Source organism: Drosophila mauritiana, chromosome X (assembly GCF_004382145.1).
Source record: "Drosophila mauritiana strain mau12 chromosome X, ASM438214v1, whole genome shotgun sequence".
In the NCBI taxonomy this organism is placed as follows: Eukaryota; Metazoa; Arthropoda; class Insecta; order Diptera; family Drosophilidae; genus Drosophila; species Drosophila mauritiana.
In genome coordinates, this window is record NC_046672.1 from 8,464,151 (window position 1) to 8,481,613 (window position 17,463).

Here is a 17,463-nt window from a genome sequence, read left to right on the forward strand (position 1 = left end):
TAGGGAGTCGTCGGAGGAGGAGTAGCCAGTGCGGATTGGGTGCTAGGAATCGGTGCTAGGAGCTAGGATTAGGAGATCAAAACTGGAAAAAAGGTGCATATGCGGCAGGCACTGGGATATGAGATCTGAGATCTGAGAAGCACTTGGTTCTTATACATTGACCGTGGGCTCGTCTATTCTTATGTTATGAATGAGCTTTGAATTCACTGTCTTTGATCAGTTTAATTATGAAATATTTTGAGAATTCTAATTTCTTTTGTTTGCTTCTGCTTTTAGCATAATTTAATTCGAGGAGGAATCTGGGAGAGCGCAATGCCCGTACAATCCCCAATTGAGATCAGCAACCGTGCCATCGAGCACATCGACGATGTGGATCCACTGGAGTACCATGGCCACTGGGAGCCGGTGGGCGTGGCCCGGGTACAGAACACAGGCACCTCCGCAATGGTCACTTTCAGCAAGCGAAAGCAACAGCCATACATAATCGGCGGTGCCCTGGAGCAGGACATGTACGTGTTCGAGCAGCTGCACTTCCACTGGTCGGACTGCGATGAGTCCGGCTGCGAGCATACGCTGGAGGGCATGAAGTACTCAATGGAGGCCCATGCCGTCCACTACAACTCGAAGTACAAGGACTTCACGGAGGCCAAGAACAAGCCCGATGGCCTGGCCGTCGTCGCATTCTTTATTCAGGCCTGCGGCGAGAAGGACTGTCCCGAGTTCAAGAAGATCACCGAGGGCATCCGCATCGTTCAGAAGATCCACACGAGTGCATCGCTGGATTCCGGTGCGTGTGCAATTTGCACCGAGTATGGCTTTAAAAATGACTTATCTATTAACTTGCTCTGCTTTTTTAGATTGCCTATCGTGGATTGGACTGCAGGAGCTGAGCAAACATTATTACACGTACAAGGGATCGCTGACAACGGCGCCGTACTTTGAAAGTGTCACCTGGATCATATACCGCACCCCCATCTACGTGTCGCGCGGCCAGGTGCGTGTGTTTCCATATCAAGATGATCCCCGAATTCGTAGGATCAATCTCTTTCATTTGGAACACTAAATTTGAGAGACCTTTTTTGATTTGCAGGTTCAGGTGTTTCGCAATTTGCAATCGTGTCCCAAAGATGAGTCCAAAAAGATAGTCAACAATTATCGCGAGATCCAGCGTCCGCACAAGGATCCGGAAATCTTCTTTGCGCGCAACACCAATCCAAAATCCAAGTTATAATGTGCTTGCCATATGACTTGGCTACTCTCTCGATAATCTACGATTCCCGCTCCCGCTGACTTTCCTTTTCCAACCTTCCGCGCAATTTCCTCCGCCCGATCGCCTATCTAAACTATTGCTATGTGTAAACATTTATCTGTCTATGGTTGTCTGTAAGCTGCTTTTGTTATTTGCCTCATGTACATAGCGTTATATACCTAACAAAACATACATATATATATACGGAGTATTTACGATACGGTTACGTGTATGGAATTTTAGTCGGAGCACGCGGTTGCCTTGCATTGAATATTTCAGAGAAATATCGGGCACAACTACTTAAGACATCTACAAGAGACGTAATCCTAACGTTTAAGTTATTAAGATAAACAGTGAAAGCGAGAAAAGAGGAAAACAAGAACAGGAAACCAACACATTTTGTATGTCCAAACTGAATTTATTAAACATCTAATTAAACATGTATAAAAGTATCAAAAAGTCATTATTCATTATGTATGGATTAAACCAATCTAGATTACGGGTTAAAGCTACATTTTTGTCACAATACGTTCTTGTTCGAGACCATCCTATTTTTCGAGTAGAAGAGGCACTATGTTCTTGATAAACCAGGCCTTGGATATGGCCAAGTGATCACCTTCGACGCCGAGAAAGACAAGCTTTCCTTGTCGATGCATCTTGTCCAGTCCCAACTTTAGAAAAAAAAATGTACATTTAATATTAGAACGTTGGGTGATAGATTTGCATACGTACATCCTTGTAGACTTTGCTCTCAGCAAAGGGCTGGATGACTTTGTTCTGCCCAGTGGTGTAGTATTGAAACCACTGGGACTCCTTGGGCTGGACAATCGTGTCGTTTAGGAACTGCACCATCACAAATCTGGAAAGCAGAGGTTAATATTATTTGATGCATTTATAAGTATAATACGCACTTACTTCTTAAGCTTGTGCAGGTTCTCAATGTAGAACTCGTTGATGAAGAGCTCATTGTTAATGTCCGAGAGAAATGTGCTGCCCAGGCGGTATTTGTTCTCCATGATCGGATCGTGCCAGTAGGTGGCCTGAACCAAAGATCTCTGCACTTCACTGGGTTTATGCAAGAGAGAAGAGGGAGAGATTAACGCGGATACGACAAGGATAGCGACATGGTGGTGTTGGAATAATAAGCATGTAAATTCCAGGAATTATATTATATTAAGATTCCATATCCATTATCTGGGACCACAAATAGACTCACGGTGCGTAGGCGGCATTGTCAAGTAGCCTGGTGATGTAATCACAGGACGCTTCGGTTAGGGTAGGGCACATGGGCAGCCCGAAGATGCCTTGGTGCTGTCCACCGAGGGTGATGAGGTTCCTCATTGGCGGATTCGGGCAACGTTCGGCCACCGCGCGCAGAAACTGGCCGCCCTGCGAGAATCCGATGGCGTGGTATCCCTTGGCCAGGCGCTCATCCTGCAGTAGTTGCTTGCAAACGTAATCCACCTGTTCGTTGGGATGTATGAAAAAGCCGCTCTCCCAGTCCATCACAACATTGCCGCCGATCTCCAGGGATCGCACATAGCCGCCCTTTGTCTGCTCCACGATCAGGCTCATAATGCCACCCAGGCTGAACGGCACGCAGCAGGTATCGCCCATTCCGTGCCACAGAACGACCGGCAGGACGTCCGGATTGGTTCCTCCTTTCGTCGGGCTCCACCATATGTAGCCAAGCACGAAGGCCACGATCAGGAGCAGAAAATATAAAATGCATGAACAACGAGAAAAGCTGACAGAAATCATTGTTTAAGTGCAATGTTTACAAATCAAATTAGTCTGTTATCAATGACTATCGGTAACTTAATCGATAATGGTTCGATAATATAATCGGGATATTCCATGTACTGTACCTGGACTTATTTGTACCTAAGGGTAATTGCGTACTGTGTACTTTAACGCAAAATGGAAAATACTAGATACTACAACTATTTTTCCTTTCAAGGCTATAGGCTCGACTATATAACTGTTCAATTAAGTGCATTTTTCGAAGCCCTTGTCAATCGATTGCTGCCTTTTTTGGTACTTTATTATGCACATGTGAACAAAAATGTTACATTTTCCAACACTGGCGAATGGTAAACAAATGCTAAACAGCTGATAGCAATAACACATTTTATTCAGCGCGTTTGTTTCTTTCGATTTAAACGCGTTTAATGTGGTTTACTATTTAACATGACAAAGTACTATTGTTAAGTATGCCAAAACACGGCTTAAGTTGTTTATAAAACCGGATGCTGGCACATAACTTAGGTTTCCATAAAAAGCGCCTTTTTTCAATCATGAAGGCTGTCTTACAAGATCGGGGAGTCATAGGCTTATCCCTCGAAGAATGCGATTTGGAAAGAACTTTGCTTGGAGGACAAAGTTTCCGGTAAGCGCTACCCATACTAATAATGAACATGTGTACTCAAAACATCTTTACTTGCCAGATGGCGGTCCATATGCGATGGTAATAGAACGAAATATGTCGGAGTGGTGTATAACACCTACTGGGTGCTCCAGCAAGAAGAATCCTCCATAACTTACGAGGCATACGGAACCAGCAGTCCTTTGGCCACGAAGGACTATTCTTCCTTGATATCTGACTACCTACGGATGGATTTCGACCTAAAGCTCAACCAAAAAGATTGGTTAAACAAAGATGATAACTTTGTGAAGTTCTTGAGTAAGCCTGTGCGAGTCCTTGCTCAGGAGCCGTTCGAGAACATATTTAGCTTCCTTTGCAGTCAGAACAATAACATCAAGCGGTAGGTGGTGGTTCAATCAAATGCGAATCCCATCATTTAATTCAGTAAATGTCTTTCTTGTTAGCATATCATCTATGATCGAATGGTTTTGCGCTACATTTGGCACCAAGATTGGTCACTTCAATGGTGCCGATGCGTATACATTTCCCACGATAAATAGATTCCACGACATCCCATGCGAAGATCTTAATGCCCAACTAAGGGCTGCCAAGTTCGGCTATCGGGCCAAGTTCATAGCACAAACGCTGCAAGAGATCCAGAAAAAGGGGGGACAAAACTGGTTCATAAGTCTCAAGAGCATGCCGTTCGAAAAGGCTCGCGAAGAGCTGACACTGCTACCCGGAATCGGATACAAAGTGGCCGATTGCATCTGCCTTATGTCATTGGGTCACTTGGAGTCCGTGCCCGTCGACATTCATATTTACAGAATTGCTCAGAATTACTACCTGCCACATCTAACCGGCCAGAAGAACGTAACCAAGAAGATTTACGAAGAGGTTTCGAATCATTTTCAAAAGCTACATGGAAAGTATGCCGGTTGGGCTCAAGCTGTAAGTACATTGAAATTTGTAATTGTGTCTGTGTGTTTCTTATAATAAATATCATTATTTCAGATTCTCTTTTCTGCCGATTTGGGTCAATTTCAAAATACTTCCACAGTTGATTGTAAGAAAAAGTCCAATAAAAAACCTAAAAAGTGATCTTAGGTATAAGATTCAAAAAAGCTTATTCCTACTTCTTGTAATATTCGAATATTAAAATAGAATAGAAATGTATATAGTGTGGATATGAACAGACAAATAAGTTGATACTGGGTTTCTTTTTTTTTATTGCTAAACAGATGTAATTGATTAAATAAAGTGCACATTAAATGTCCGTTACGTATATACATCGCCATATTTATGTGTACAGATTGCGCTCGAATTTGAAATTTAGGATATTAAAAATGTCTTGTGTCCATTTTAGAAAACCTTCACTAAAGAAAATCACTTCTAGATATGCATACTGATGTCTAGGAGATGCTTCTGAAGTGGTTCGAGTTCGAGTCTTTTATAGGAGTCTTCAAGAAATATCAGATCAAAGGGAGTGAGCACTGTACAAGTGAGAGTTTCAGTATCTGTGTCCGCATTCGTAGCCGTGTCCGCATCTTTATATCTGTCCGTATCTTGATAAAAGTCCTCGTCTACAGGCCTCCATTCGCCTCCGCTGATCCCGCGGCCCCCTGAGTGCCCTGTTGTTGTTGTTGCTGCTGCTGCTGCTGCTGGAGCTTGCTGCTCTGGGAGAAATCGATACAGGCGCCGGAGGTGAGATCGATCTCCTCGGAATCGGATCCATCGGAACCCTCGTCGGAGTGTCCGGATAGGGCGGCCATTCCGCCCAGTTCCATGCCGTGCGACGGCGCCTTATAGAGCTTTAGTTCTGTATAGGTCTTCGATAGCTTATCCTGATCCGTGGCCTGCTGGTGTCCCTGGTGCTGTTGTTGCTGATGCTGCTGCTGGAATGCCGGGTGCATCATGGTGAAGTTCCCCGAACTGGGTCCATTGCTCACCTCCGCCAGCTCCGAATCCTTGCTGGCGGAAGAGAAGTTCTCCGGCGTCTGGCTGGGCGGTCGAGCCGTAGCCCCGTTGCCGGATCCCCCCTGCACTGCTCCGCCGCCCATGACGGGAGGCGTGCCCAGGCTGAGGCAGCGCATCCGCCAGGCGTCCTGGAGCAGCTGCAGTCGTGCCTGCTTGCGCCACTTGGCCCGGCGATTCTGGAACCACACCTGCAATTCAAAAGGTAATTTACTCCAAATAGATTTGGTTTTTTTGTTGTTGTGGGATCTAAAAACGAAGATCTAGATGCATTTTCTTATAATATTTTTGAAATATTTGCAAGATTTTGTGAGATTATAAACCAAAAGACCAAGTAAAGCTAATAGAAAATAAACTTTTTCCAAAGCGGATATTTTTGTTAATAAATTAAAAAAAAGTTAATCAAACTCACTTCCATTTCCTTGTATTTGTTGTACATATTGCACATTGCAGATTTGGTATATCTGCACTTTTTTTATTTCATTAAATTATATATTAAACAATAAAAGCGAAATTGAATTAAATGAAATGTTAGAAACGTGTACTAATTATTTCTAAGCCCTTAAATGTAAGAAGAAGTACTGTACATATAAATAAGACCCCAGCTACCTCCTAAACTCCCAAAAGAGTAAGTTCCTAAAACTGTTTCTATAATTCTATAAAGGATTTCAAATCAGGTCCGCGGATCAACTGGGTGGATACTTTGCCTGGTCTCTAGGGGGAATTCACCTGGACGCGTGCCTCGCTGAGGCTGATCCTCAGGGCCACCTCCTCGCGCAGGAAGACGTCGGGATAGTGGGTCTTCTGGAAGAGTGCCTCCAGCTCCTGCAGCTGCTGTGGCGTGAAGGTCGTCCGGTTCCGGCGCTGTCGCCTACGGCCAAACATATACTCCGTGAGCAGATCGCCGGGCAGCGGCGATATAAAAGGACCTGCCATTAGTGTTCAATGTTTCGGTTACTCGAATGCTTATTAATTGTACACTTAAGCTGCTCGAGTGGACTGTTTTGTGAATTTTCTAGTTTTTCGTATGCTTAATATGACATTTCCAGTGACATTTGCACAAAAATAAAACTATCGTATGTCACGACTATAATGGATAATGGCATTATATGCTAATTACTGAACACTTTTTTAGTTTTGAATATTGTGTTGCTAGATTATTATATTATCTCATCACGTTTTCCTTTTTGTTTAGGTTATTGATTGTGGTTTTTCATATTTTTTCACTCATGGCACACGAAACAAAAAATGTGTTTTAACATTTGATTTCTAAATCGCCAACAGTTGGCGCCACTTCAAAAAAAAATAATAGTTGGCAATACTAGCAAAGCTTGATTTCGTTGCTTTTCGCTGAGCGTTTGGCCAGCGACTGTGGAATTGCAGGCAGCATCCTGCGGCTTTTATGCAGTTGCCAAAGGACTCGGGCTAATATGTATGTACGTGTTTGTCTGGTAGTATGTGTTTTGAGGGTGCGCCTGCGACTCGCTTTATAATTAAGAGACTCACACACACAGTTAAAATGCAGCTAATTGCATTTTTTTAAAGCTTACTTGTTGCCTTAGCAGGAGTTTAAAATTTAGATTTATTTTAAAAAATGGGCATTCCATTTTTAAAGGCGTTTATTTGTGATTTTGTTTTTGTATTTGTTATTAACATGTTTTAATTGCATTTTTAAAATTACTTTTGTCCTGCTCTGTTGTTTTTCCGTCTCTTTCTATCTCTGGCTGTTGCCATCTCCCTCTTTCCTTGGCCACGCTGCGCAGCCTCCGATTGTTAATCTCGCTCTCTCATTTGTTGCAGCTAAAGCTTTCTCCCGCGGCTCTCCTTTCTCCCTGGATGTTGTTGTTATTGTCTTCTCGTTTTGACTTCGTTAAATTACGGCACAAGCACAAAAACGTCATAAGCGTTGTTGTTTTGCGCACAGTGGGCTGAAAGTCTTAAGGAGCTACCAAAAAAACACATATTAAAAATACAACAGTTTTCAAGCTTTAAATTTGCATTATCGAAATGGCGATACTAAGCAAAAAGCATAGTACTATTGTTTATAAAAAAGAAATAGAAATAATAACAATGATAATAATATACAATCTGAATTTACTTTTCTAATCATCAGAACCATAATAAAAATTCTTAAACATTTTTTTTTTTAGTTTAAGTGTTTTATAACCTTTTTGTTATTGCTCGCCTCAAGTTTAACACTTTCTAATATAATTCGTAAGTCATTTGGTATTGCCAATCATACTTTAAAATTTTTATTTATTCTCATTTTGCCCCACTGTGCCGCCTTCGACTGTATTGTTTCGTATATGAAAATATACCTGTAAATAATAAAATTCAAATCACTTAATGCTGCCGGCTGCGGCGTAGGCAGCGACGCCGACTTCGGCAGAAGGACAATGACAATAAGGCAACACCCCGCACACACACACACACACATGCAGAGGGGGAGGGGGTGAAGGACGAGATGGTGTGGTGGGAAGGAGGGAAGAGCACAAAGGGCGCATAAGAAAATGAGGTTGCCACCACAGCTGATGAGGATGATGATGACGGGGGGAGTGGTAAAGTGCTGGTGGTTGGATGGAGAGGGGAAACAATGACTGTCTCTTCTTCTTCTCGAAACCCCCCTCTCCTGTGTCAGTGTGTGTGTGTGTGTTAAACAAATGAAGGGATGTAATTTTCTCATTTGCCTTACATTGTGCTATGTTTTTGTTTCGCTTTTATTTTTTTGCGCTGCGCTTGCGCTGGAAATTATATTTATTTATTATTTATGAAGAATAGGCGTGGCACTCCACCGCCCACCACCCTCTCCTCGCCACCTGCCACCGCTTTTGTGTGCCGCCTTTTATTTCATTTGCTTCCTTTTGCACACAGGCCAATCATAAGCGAGACCAGATGTCCATGTGTTGGTGCTCAAATCCCAGTGTGCATGTGTGTGTGTGTGTGTGCGAGGGTTGACCAGGATATCGAGGATAACGAGCTGAAAACAAGTGACAGCTCGACGTTGACAGGCTCATTCAAATTACGCGAAATTATCACAGAAACGTTTCATTGTTTTCATCTGTGTTTATAATTTTCAGTTCGTTTTTTTTACTGGCGTTTTGGGTAATTACAAAAAGTAGTACCGAAAAGTTTTCCAAGAGCATGAATTTATCTAAACACCAAAAAACTATCTTATGTAATTTAAACTATCTTTTTGATCAATAATTGACAATTGTTAAATAACTTATAAGGAATAACAGCAGGAAAGCTAAAATCTACAGAAAATATTTATAGACTAATTGTAATATATTTTATATAAATATAAAATAATATTAGTTGCTTAATAAGCTTATCAGTTCTCATGTAATCAAAAAAAAAAAAACCGATTTAAAACTGTGCCAGTTTCGAATATCTTTTGAATATTTCTCTTAAGTTTAGTAAGTTCATATTTTAATTATGAAACTTAGTAGTTTCATTTTTGTACCTGTTAGTTTTACTTAGTTTATGAGGCTTCTTAACTGTCGTGCTTACATTTCCGTTTACCCACTTTCTCTCCTTTTCTCCACATTTGCCCTTCTCCCTTCTTCGTTGCATTCCCTCAGCACCATTTTTAATTTTGTAATTTGATGCTGGGCTGTTATGCGCTCGTTGTTGTTTCCCATTTCCGTTTTCCCTTTGCTGCTCTTGTTGGAATTCATTAGGCAACGCGCTTTCCACCTGAGCGAGGAGTTTTCCCACCCACTTTTTCCGCTCTCTTACTCTCCGTTTCCCTGTGTCTGTGTCCATTGTTTTGTCGCGCTGATTGGTCTTTCACTCTGCATGCGTGTGTGTGTGTGTATGTGAGTAAGCGAGCGAGCGCTCTCCATTGTTGTTTTGCCTCTCGCTCTCGCCTTTTGCTGCCGTTGTTAATTATTTATTTTAGCGCGCTCCTTCTCTTCCGCTGCTTGTTGTCTCACTGCCGCCTCCCTCTCTCCATCCCCCTCCCCACTTGTGCAGCCATTTATTTACCGCTTTTTGATTTAATATGCCGCCAAAACAGAAACAAAATGGCTTCTGCTCGGCGTGCGCTCATAAGTAGGCAACACTTTTTAAGCCGAGTTTTGCCTGAAAAGACTTTTGCTATAAATATATATAATAGTAATGGTAATTTCTGAATTGTATCTGTTGTATTAATAGGATATGCTTTATACTAGTTATGATGATCGTTCACAATTGTTATTTTGGTTCTATTTAAAAGTTCTACACAACGATTATTATTTGAATATTATTAGGATTGTGCCACTATTTTACTTCAAAGTCTGCACTAATCTAGGCTATGTTTTAATAATTAAGTTGTATACATAATTATATAGTTTCCTTGCTAACCTAAACTTTGAAATCCAGATGCAAATGGTTGGCATAACCGAAACTTGAGCACCCATCTCGTGAAAACCCATATTAAAACCGAGCATAAACAATACAATTTTCTACAATAAAGAAGAATTCCCTGCGGTGAAAGAAATGATGATGTTAGTGGGTGGTTTCGACAGGATTTTGGGTGGTTTTATTCAGTTGGTTTCTTCGCCGCCAAAGACGCTAGTTAATTGGAATTTTTAATTATGATTTGTCAATGCTGGCGAAAAAAGCAAAACAAAAAAACAAAAAGGAAAAAAAACGAGGGGAAAAGCCGAAACAAAAAGCAGGACAAGACAAAGCAAGTTGGAAAGGATGGGGAAAGTGTTCTGGTGCGAAACCAAAAGGATAACAAAGGCAGGGACGTAAACAAAATATAAAGATGGAATTTCCATTTGTACCCTAAGTACATTACGCATAAAACTAGGTCCTGTAATCTCAATCCCCCCGACCCCTTTCCTGGCTCTGCTATTTATTTAATATTTTTCATGCCTCTCTGTTGCATTTTGTAATCATTTTAATTGCCCCAATAATGAGTGCAACACCCCCACTCCCCACTTCCCACTCGCCATGCCCATTACCTCACCCCCCTTGGCCCACCTGGCACTCGCTTATGAAAATCATTAAGTTAATTACATTTTTTGTACGCCAGAGAGACAGTGAAAGGGTGAAAAAAAAAACAAAAATTACACAAAAATTATAATCAGCGCCACACAAAAGCACACCGTGATGTTTTTTTGCGAGGGGGCGGCGAAAGGGGGGCGTGGTCCGGGCACCTCAGCTGCAAAAGAGGGCGAAAAATAAAAAAGAAATGCAAAAAACATGAGAAAATATTTCTCATAATACTATTTGCATAGTCACAATGTCATTTTGCCAGGGGGTAGGGCTAAACGAGGGGACAGGGGCGGGGCCAAAAGGGGGGCTCAGTAGGCGCCCATGACAGCTGTCTGTCAGCGGAGACGAGCCGAAACGAGATGAGAGATGCACTGAGCAAAAAAACTCAGATTTAAACTATTATTTCTTTATAGAAGTTAAAGCTTGACAACATAAGTAGGTAAGGAATCTATACATAGATGACTAAAAAGTATGCAACACTATCTTGTTAAGTCCAAATGTGTAAAAGATACATATGTATCTTACAAATACAAATACATAATCCCATAATGTACGTTTCTTTTGCGAATATTTAAAGCACGAATTATTGTTATGGCAACTTCCTTAAGTAATTTATCTGAAAATGGTGCATATATTAATTGTAATTTCTCACAGTGTGCATTATAGCGGAACGGGATGATGAAACTGAATTTATGCTGCAAATGCAGCCAAGCAAAAACAACAGCAACAGCCACGATGACTGGGAGGACGACAAACCGCCGTATCCGGGAACTCGACTCAACTCAACCAGCAAGGACTCGGCATCAGTCAGATGAGCCCGGTTGCATTTCACAAAAGAAAATGAGTTGGAAAAAAAAGTAATTAAAAAAACAGCAGCAGCAGCAACAGCGGCTGTGCAATAAGTCTGTAAGAAACGGAGATTTCAATCCGGTTAAGACGAAATCAAGATGAGCTACGTAATACTAAAATTCAAAATTAGAAATCTTATCTTACACTTTATAAAATGTATGTAAAATTTGATCATTTATACTAAATGAGTTATGTTTAACTAATTTACTTTAGTTTTCCCTTGATGTTCGGCACACGAAACCAAAGCTATCCTGTCAGAATGTAGGATGTCAGAGGACTCGAGGCTGAGGAAAATTAAAATACATTAACACAACGCAACAATGTGGGCAAATGTTAACATTGAGCGCTAATTTTCCACATGCCGCGGCAACTGGAAAATGTGGAGGCTAAAAACGGCTGGGGAAAATACGAGTGGCAAGTGAGAGACAGATGACAAAGGAAATTGCATCAGGATAAGTTGATTCAGGAATTAAAAGAGGTGCTCGTATGCCGACTTTTATTGTTTTAGTTAGACATAATTAAATGCCAATCGAGTGCAGATTTCAATACAAGCAACATTGTCCGAATATTGGTTTAAGACGACAAAGCGGGAAATCGACTTAGGCCAAAATGCTGTATTTTCGAAAGATTTACATCACAGTTTGACTAAAAATGATCACAGAGCAAAATGGAGTGCCATTTTGTACTCCTTACAACCAATACTAACAACCCCTTTCACTTTTAAACTGATTTTGTAAAATTAATTTTTGGCCAAATTTTCGCATTTTTTGTAAGGGGTACCATCATCAAAATTTGCAAAAAATTGAAACCTCCTAGAATTCCAAAACTTGAATGCAAATCGCTTGGGATTTAAGAAACAAACTCAACGAGGTATGACATTCCATATTTGGGTAATTATTTCGAATGTTTTGATCAAAATACCAAATATTTTTTTCACAAAAAATCAGGGAAAATATTTTTGGCAAAAAAATGAAATTTCAAATTGGCGTTTTTGGCTATAACTTGACTAAAAATGGTCAGAGAGCAAAAAGGAGTACCATTTTGTACTCCTTACAACCAATACTAACAACCCCTTTCACTTTTAAACTGATTTTGTAAAATTAATTTTTGGCCAAATTTTCGCATTTTTTGTAAGGGGTACCATCATCAAAATTTGCAAAAAATTGAAACCTCCTAGAATTCCAAAACTTGAATGCAATTCGATTGGGATTTAAGAAACAAACTCAACGAGGTATGACATTCCATATTTGGGTTATTATTTTCAATGTTTTGATCAAAATACCAAATATTTTATTCACAAAAAAATTGTGAAAATATTTTTGGCAAAAAAATGAAATTTCAAATTGGCTTTTTTGGCTATAACTTGACTAAAAATGGTCACAGAGCAAAAAGGAATACCATTTTGTACTCCTTACAACCAATACTAACAACCCCTTTTACTTTTAAACTGATTTTGTAAAATTAATTTTTGGCCAAATTTTCGAATTTTTTGTAAGGGGTACCATCATCAAAATTTGCAAAAAATTGAAACCTCCTAGAATTCCACAACTTGAATGCAATTTGATTGGGATTTAAGAAACAAACTCAACGAGGTATGACATTCCATATTTGGGTAATTATTTCGAATGTTTTGATCAAAATACCAAATATTTTATTCACAAAAAATCTGGGAAAATATTTTTGGCAAAAAAATGAAATTTCAAATTGGCTTTTTTGGCTATAACTTGACTAAAAATGGTCACAGAGCAAAAAGGAGTACCATTTTGTACTCCTTACAACCAATACTAACAACCCATTTTACTTTTAAACTGATTTTGTAAAATTAATTTTTGGCCAAATTTTCGCATTTTTTGTAAGGGGTACCATCATCAAAATTTGCAAAAAATTGAAACCTCCTAGAATTCCAAAACTTGAATGCAATTCGATTGGGATTTAAGAAACAAACTCAACGAGGTATGACATTCCATATTTGGGTTATTATTTTCAATGTTTTGATCAAAATACCAAATATTTTATTCACAAAAAAATTGTGAAAATATTTTTGGCAAAAAAATGAAATTTCAAATTGGCTTTTTTGGCTATAACTTGACTAAAAATGGTCACAGAGCAAAAAGGAGTACCATTTTGTACTCCTTACAACCAATACTAACAACCCCTTTTACTTTTAAACTGATTTTGTAAAATTAATTTTTGGCCAAATTTTCGAATTTTTTGTAAGGGGTACCATCATCAAAATTTGCAAAAAATTGAAACCTCCTAGAATTCCACAACTTGAATGCTATTTGATTGGGATTTAAGAAACAAACTCAACGAGGTATGACATTCCATATTTGGGTAATTATTTCGAATGTTTTGATCAAAATACCAAATATTTTATTCACAAAAAATCTGGGAAAATATTTTTGGCAAAAAAATGAAATTTCAAATTGGCTTTTTTGGCTATAACTTGACTAAAAATGGTCACAGAGCAAAAAGGAGTACCATTTTGTACTCCTTACAACCAATACTAACAACCCCTTTCACTTTTAAACTGATTTTGTAAAATTAATTTTTGGCCAAATTTTCGCATTTTTTATAAGGGGTACCATCATCAAAATTTGCAAAAAATTGAAACCTCCTAGAATTCCACAACTTGAATGCAATTTGATTGGGATTTAAGAAACAAACTCAACGAGGTATGACATTCCATATTTGGGTAATTATTTCGAATGTTTTGATCAAAATACCAAATATTTTATTCACAAAAAATCTAGGAAAATATTTTTGGGAAAAAAATGAAATTTCAAATTGGCTTTTTTGGCTATAACTTGACTAAAAATGGTCACAGAGCAAAAAGGAGTACCATTTTGTACTCCTTACAACCAATACTAACAACCCATTTTACTTTTAAACTGATTTTGTAAAATTAATTTTTGGCCAAATTTTCGCATTTTTTGTAAGGGGTACCATCATCAAAATTTGCAAAAAATTGAAACCTCCTAGAATTCCACAACTTGAATGCAATTTGATTGGGATTTAAGAAACAAACTCAACGAGGTATGACATTCCATATTTGGGTAATTATTTCGAATGTTTTGATCAAAATACTGATAAATCAGACGACTTTTGTATTGACATGCGAAAGATAACTGTACGCGTTGTTTGCCGACTGCAATCACTGATTTTCCTACCAAAAGCCGAGAAATCATTCGCATTCATTTGACCAAAATCAATTTTGTAAATTATAAAGTATTATGGGAGTTTATGTGAATGAATTTATAAATGGATGCACATTTAAGTCCTTTTATTTTTTGTGGCTCGTCTCAATGGAAATGGCTGGGGAAAGCGGAAGATGAGGGGAAAAGCGGCCACAGAATCGGATGTTGCATCAATTATATTGATTGCATTTGCATTGCATTGCTGGTGCGTTGGAAAAGTGCAATAATGCAAATGCATTTTGCTTGCAATTTTGATTTTGATTGGGCTGTGATATGCCGAAATTTATTGGCCAAAATAAAATGGGCAACACACACGTGGCCTTGCTTCAATTTAATTAATATCATTTTAAGAAGAACACTTCAATGACCATTTAATCGGGATATAATATTGTCGTTATCCTTGCAACCACCGACATCTTGATTTATGAAATCTACAAAGAGGAAATCTCCGCTTTCCCAGTTTCCCATTCGAATCTCTGCCCGCTCACCATCTCCCAGAAATCTTCTTCTCCTTTTATCCCAAGTTTTTCGACTCGAGACAATGAACAGCGACAGAATTTTTCATTGTTTACCGCGAGTTGAGACCATAAAACTACTAAACAAAACAGCCACGCCCACTCCACCGCTTGCAACCGCCCATCATCAGCACCAGTCAGTGGCGTTACTCCAGCCTCGTGCGCTTTCCCATTTCCACAAGCACTGTGAAAAAATGTGTGTCAAAAGTAGCACATTTAATAATTTGTTGTAAATAATGTGTAAACTTAATGGAAGTAATAGAAATACTATTATTCACAATACTTTGGCAGACAACTAAAAATAGTTGAGGTCATCTGAATGATATGAATGATATGCGAATGATTTTTCAGTGCATAAAAGTCAGAGGCAGCTAGGAAAATGCAGTCAAGCAAATGCACGCGGGGAGCGGTGAGGGGGGGTGGGGTTTGGGTTAGAGGTATGGGTTCAGGGGCGTTGGGGGGTTGGAGAGGGAGCCGAAGGGCGGGGGGAAGGATAAGATGGCTGCGGCAAAAATTAATCAAAACATTGCATAAAGGCAGCAAAAATAATAACAATAACAATGTAGAACGTCGGGCAGAAAGTAGAGAGACGTTGACAGCAGTACTCCCCACCCCCCTTCCACAACCGCCCACACCACCCCCTAGCAGCACCAACCCCCCGCTCACCCAGCCCCCTTGCCCAGATGATGATGATGATGACGACGCCACTGACACAAAAGCAGCAAACAACTGTCGACAAGGATCTCATTTGTTATACTGATTATGTTGGCGCCTTCCAATGAGAGACAGAGACAAAGACAGCAAGCGTGCGACAGGGACGGCGACAGTGGGGTTGGTTGAAGAAGAAGAACAACTCGGCAGCATCCTGAAATTGCTAAACAAAAAAGGACACCGAAATTCGATTCACATGGAAATTGAGATGTTTTCCTCTGCTTTTTTAAGACTGAAAACATATGAAACAAAACAAAAAAAAATTCATGGAAAACATTACGAAAATGTATCTTGGCAAAGGTTAAGATACGTCTAAGATATACGAGAAAAGGTAAGTAATGTAACAATACTATTTCAAATTATTGCAAATGTATCTTCATAAAGTCACTTAGCTAACTTATAATTACACGCTTCTCGTTTTTCATACTCGTAAATATAAATATATAGGAATTCGAAATGCACCCCTGTGCCATCAAAAACAAATCAAAACCCAATCAACACAAATAAAAAGCCAGCTAGCTAAAAGTTAATTCATGAATCAAAGAGCATTCGCTGGGCCTTGAACTTGAACAACAATTGTTGGGATTATCAAATCAAAAACGACTCAAAAAAAGAGCACAAAAAAGAATCAAAAACCAAACACACACACAAAAACCAGCGACTGGCAAGAGTGGGGGTGTGTGGAAAAAAGGGGGAGGTTAGTGCAATTAATTAAAAAGCTAGATTCACACACACTCGTTGGCAGACAAAAAAAGACCACATGTGTGTGGAAAAAAGGCAGAAAACTTTGCACAAATTAAAAAAAAATAAAAAACAAAAATAGAACGAGAAGAATGGTAGACTGTGCATTCGATTCTCTTCTTATCCTGCACTCACTCTCTCTTTTTCTTCAATTTTGCCCTTTAATTGCAGATATATTTTTAATTTAATCGAAAAGCGTATGAACTGTTAGTTATGCTATACAATTTGCTTAAAATGCATATACAAATTAGAAACTTAGTCACTTTCCTTTTTATAATGCTAACTAAAGCAACCTTGACTCCGTTTCAAAATCGAATTCAAAACAATTCGAATTAAAACGATGACAGAGGTTAACACTGATCCGTTTTAATGATTTCCTGTTGCTTTTTAATTGCCAATATTTTAGGTGGTGTCACAATTGGGTGACTGCATATACGCACAACTTTCATTTTCAGTTTCGAATTTAAGCGAATGACAAAAAGATAAGAGATAACAGATAACAGTTTTCAGTTTTCAAGATAGAAAGAAGCATCAAGATCTTATATGCAAATTTTAAAACATTAGGAAAAAACATTTCCTCGAGGAAAGGGTATGCACAGTTTTACCTCAGTAAATGTGATTTTTCCCGTTGTTCTTGTACTCTTGTAGTTGGTTTCGTGTTGTTTTTTTTCTGATTGAATTGAAAACATTTTATGCATTTGATTTAATCAAAAGAAAAATAGAATGCAGTCAGGTTCACCAGGGCCGACAGAGGGGAAAATAAATAGAAGGAAAAAGGGGCTGCACGGGGGTCAACGGGGTCAGGGGGCGGTGGGCGGTGGGCATTGAAATGAAATGCAAAATGGCATTCATTCATGCAATTTGCATTGTTTGACG

The 17,463-nt window shown here is 39.3% G+C and overlaps 4 protein-coding genes across 4 annotated transcripts; 2 read left to right on the forward strand and 2 right to left on the reverse strand.

The window, feature by feature from the left end:
* Positions 1–1,469, forward strand: LOC117146566 (carbonic anhydrase 2). The gene is made up of 4 exons (XM_033312865.1): positions 1–93; positions 277–787; positions 858–994; positions 1,091–1,469. Exons 2-4 carry the CDS (start codon positions 313–315, stop codon positions 1,229–1,231), a joined length of 753 nt encoding a protein of 250 aa, XP_033168756.1. The 5' UTR covers positions 1–93; positions 277–312; the 3' UTR covers positions 1,232–1,469.
* Positions 1,470–1,646: 177 nt separating this feature from the next.
* Positions 1,647–3,062, reverse strand: LOC117146564 (palmitoyl-protein thioesterase 1). The gene is made up of 4 exons (XM_033312863.1): positions 2,466–3,062; positions 2,165–2,314; positions 1,982–2,108; positions 1,647–1,920 (listed from the first exon to the last, which is right to left on the reverse strand). The coding sequence occupies exons 1-4, from the start codon at positions 3,008–3,010 to the stop codon at positions 1,798–1,800; spliced, it is 945 nt and encodes a 314-aa protein (XP_033168754.1). The 5' UTR covers positions 3,011–3,062; the 3' UTR covers positions 1,647–1,797.
* Positions 3,063–3,352: 290 nt separating this feature from the next.
* Positions 3,353–4,815, forward strand: LOC117146563 (N-glycosylase/DNA lyase). The gene is made up of 4 exons (XM_033312861.1): positions 3,353–3,638; positions 3,697–4,014; positions 4,079–4,565; positions 4,629–4,815. The coding sequence occupies exons 1-4, from the start codon at positions 3,499–3,501 to the stop codon at positions 4,713–4,715; spliced, it is 1,032 nt and encodes a 343-aa protein (XP_033168752.1). The 5' UTR covers positions 3,353–3,498; the 3' UTR covers positions 4,716–4,815.
* Positions 4,816–4,831: 16 nt separating this feature from the next.
* On the reverse strand, positions 4,832–6,943 carry LOC117146565 (homeotic protein ocelliless). The gene is made up of 2 exons (XM_033312864.1): positions 6,318–6,943; positions 4,832–5,779 (listed from the first exon to the last, which is right to left on the reverse strand). The coding sequence occupies exons 1-2, from the start codon at positions 6,522–6,524 to the stop codon at positions 5,198–5,200; spliced, it is 789 nt and encodes a 262-aa protein (XP_033168755.1). The 5' UTR covers positions 6,525–6,943; the 3' UTR covers positions 4,832–5,197.
* Positions 6,944–17,463: the final 10,520 nt, after the last annotated feature.

Bases quoted from the DNA above. Each gene is read 5' to 3' on its own strand.
- LOC117146565 (XM_033312864.1), bottom strand. From the start codon at position 6,524: ATGGCAGGTCCTTTTATATCGCCGCTGCCCGGCGATCTGCTCACGGAG. The intron at 5,780-6,317 runs GTGAATTCCCCC...TTTGAATTGCAG, and splicing joins TCAGCGAGGCACGCGTCCAG to GTGTGGTTCCAGAATCGCCG.
- LOC117146566 (XM_033312865.1), top strand. From the start codon at position 313: ATGCCCGTACAATCCCCAATTGAGATCAGCAACCGTGCCATCGAGCAC. The intron at 788-857 runs GTGCGTGTGCAA...CTGCTTTTTTAG, and splicing joins GAGTGCATCGCTGGATTCCG to ATTGCCTATCGTGGATTGGA. The intron at 995-1,090 runs GTGCGTGTGTTT...TTTGATTTGCAG, and splicing joins TCTACGTGTCGCGCGGCCAG to GTTCAGGTGTTTCGCAATTT.
- LOC117146563 (XM_033312861.1), top strand. From the start codon at position 3,499: ATGCTGGCACATAACTTAGGTTTCCATAAAAAGCGCCTTTTTTCAATC. The intron at 4,015-4,078 runs GTAGGTGGTGGT...CTTTCTTGTTAG, and splicing joins CAGAACAATAACATCAAGCG to CATATCATCTATGATCGAAT. The intron at 4,566-4,628 runs GTAAGTACATTG...TCATTATTTCAG, and splicing joins ATGCCGGTTGGGCTCAAGCT to ATTCTCTTTTCTGCCGATTT.
- LOC117146564 (XM_033312863.1), bottom strand. From the start codon at position 3,010: ATGATTTCTGTCAGCTTTTCTCGTTGTTCATGCATTTTATATTTTCTG. The intron at 2,109-2,164 runs GTAAGTGCGTAT...TCTGCTTTCCAG, and splicing joins AACCTGCACAAGCTTAAGAA to ATTTGTGATGGTGCAGTTCC. The intron at 1,921-1,981 runs GTACGTATGCAA...TTTTTTCTAAAG, and splicing joins AGAGCAAAGTCTACAAGGAT to TTGGGACTGGACAAGATGCA.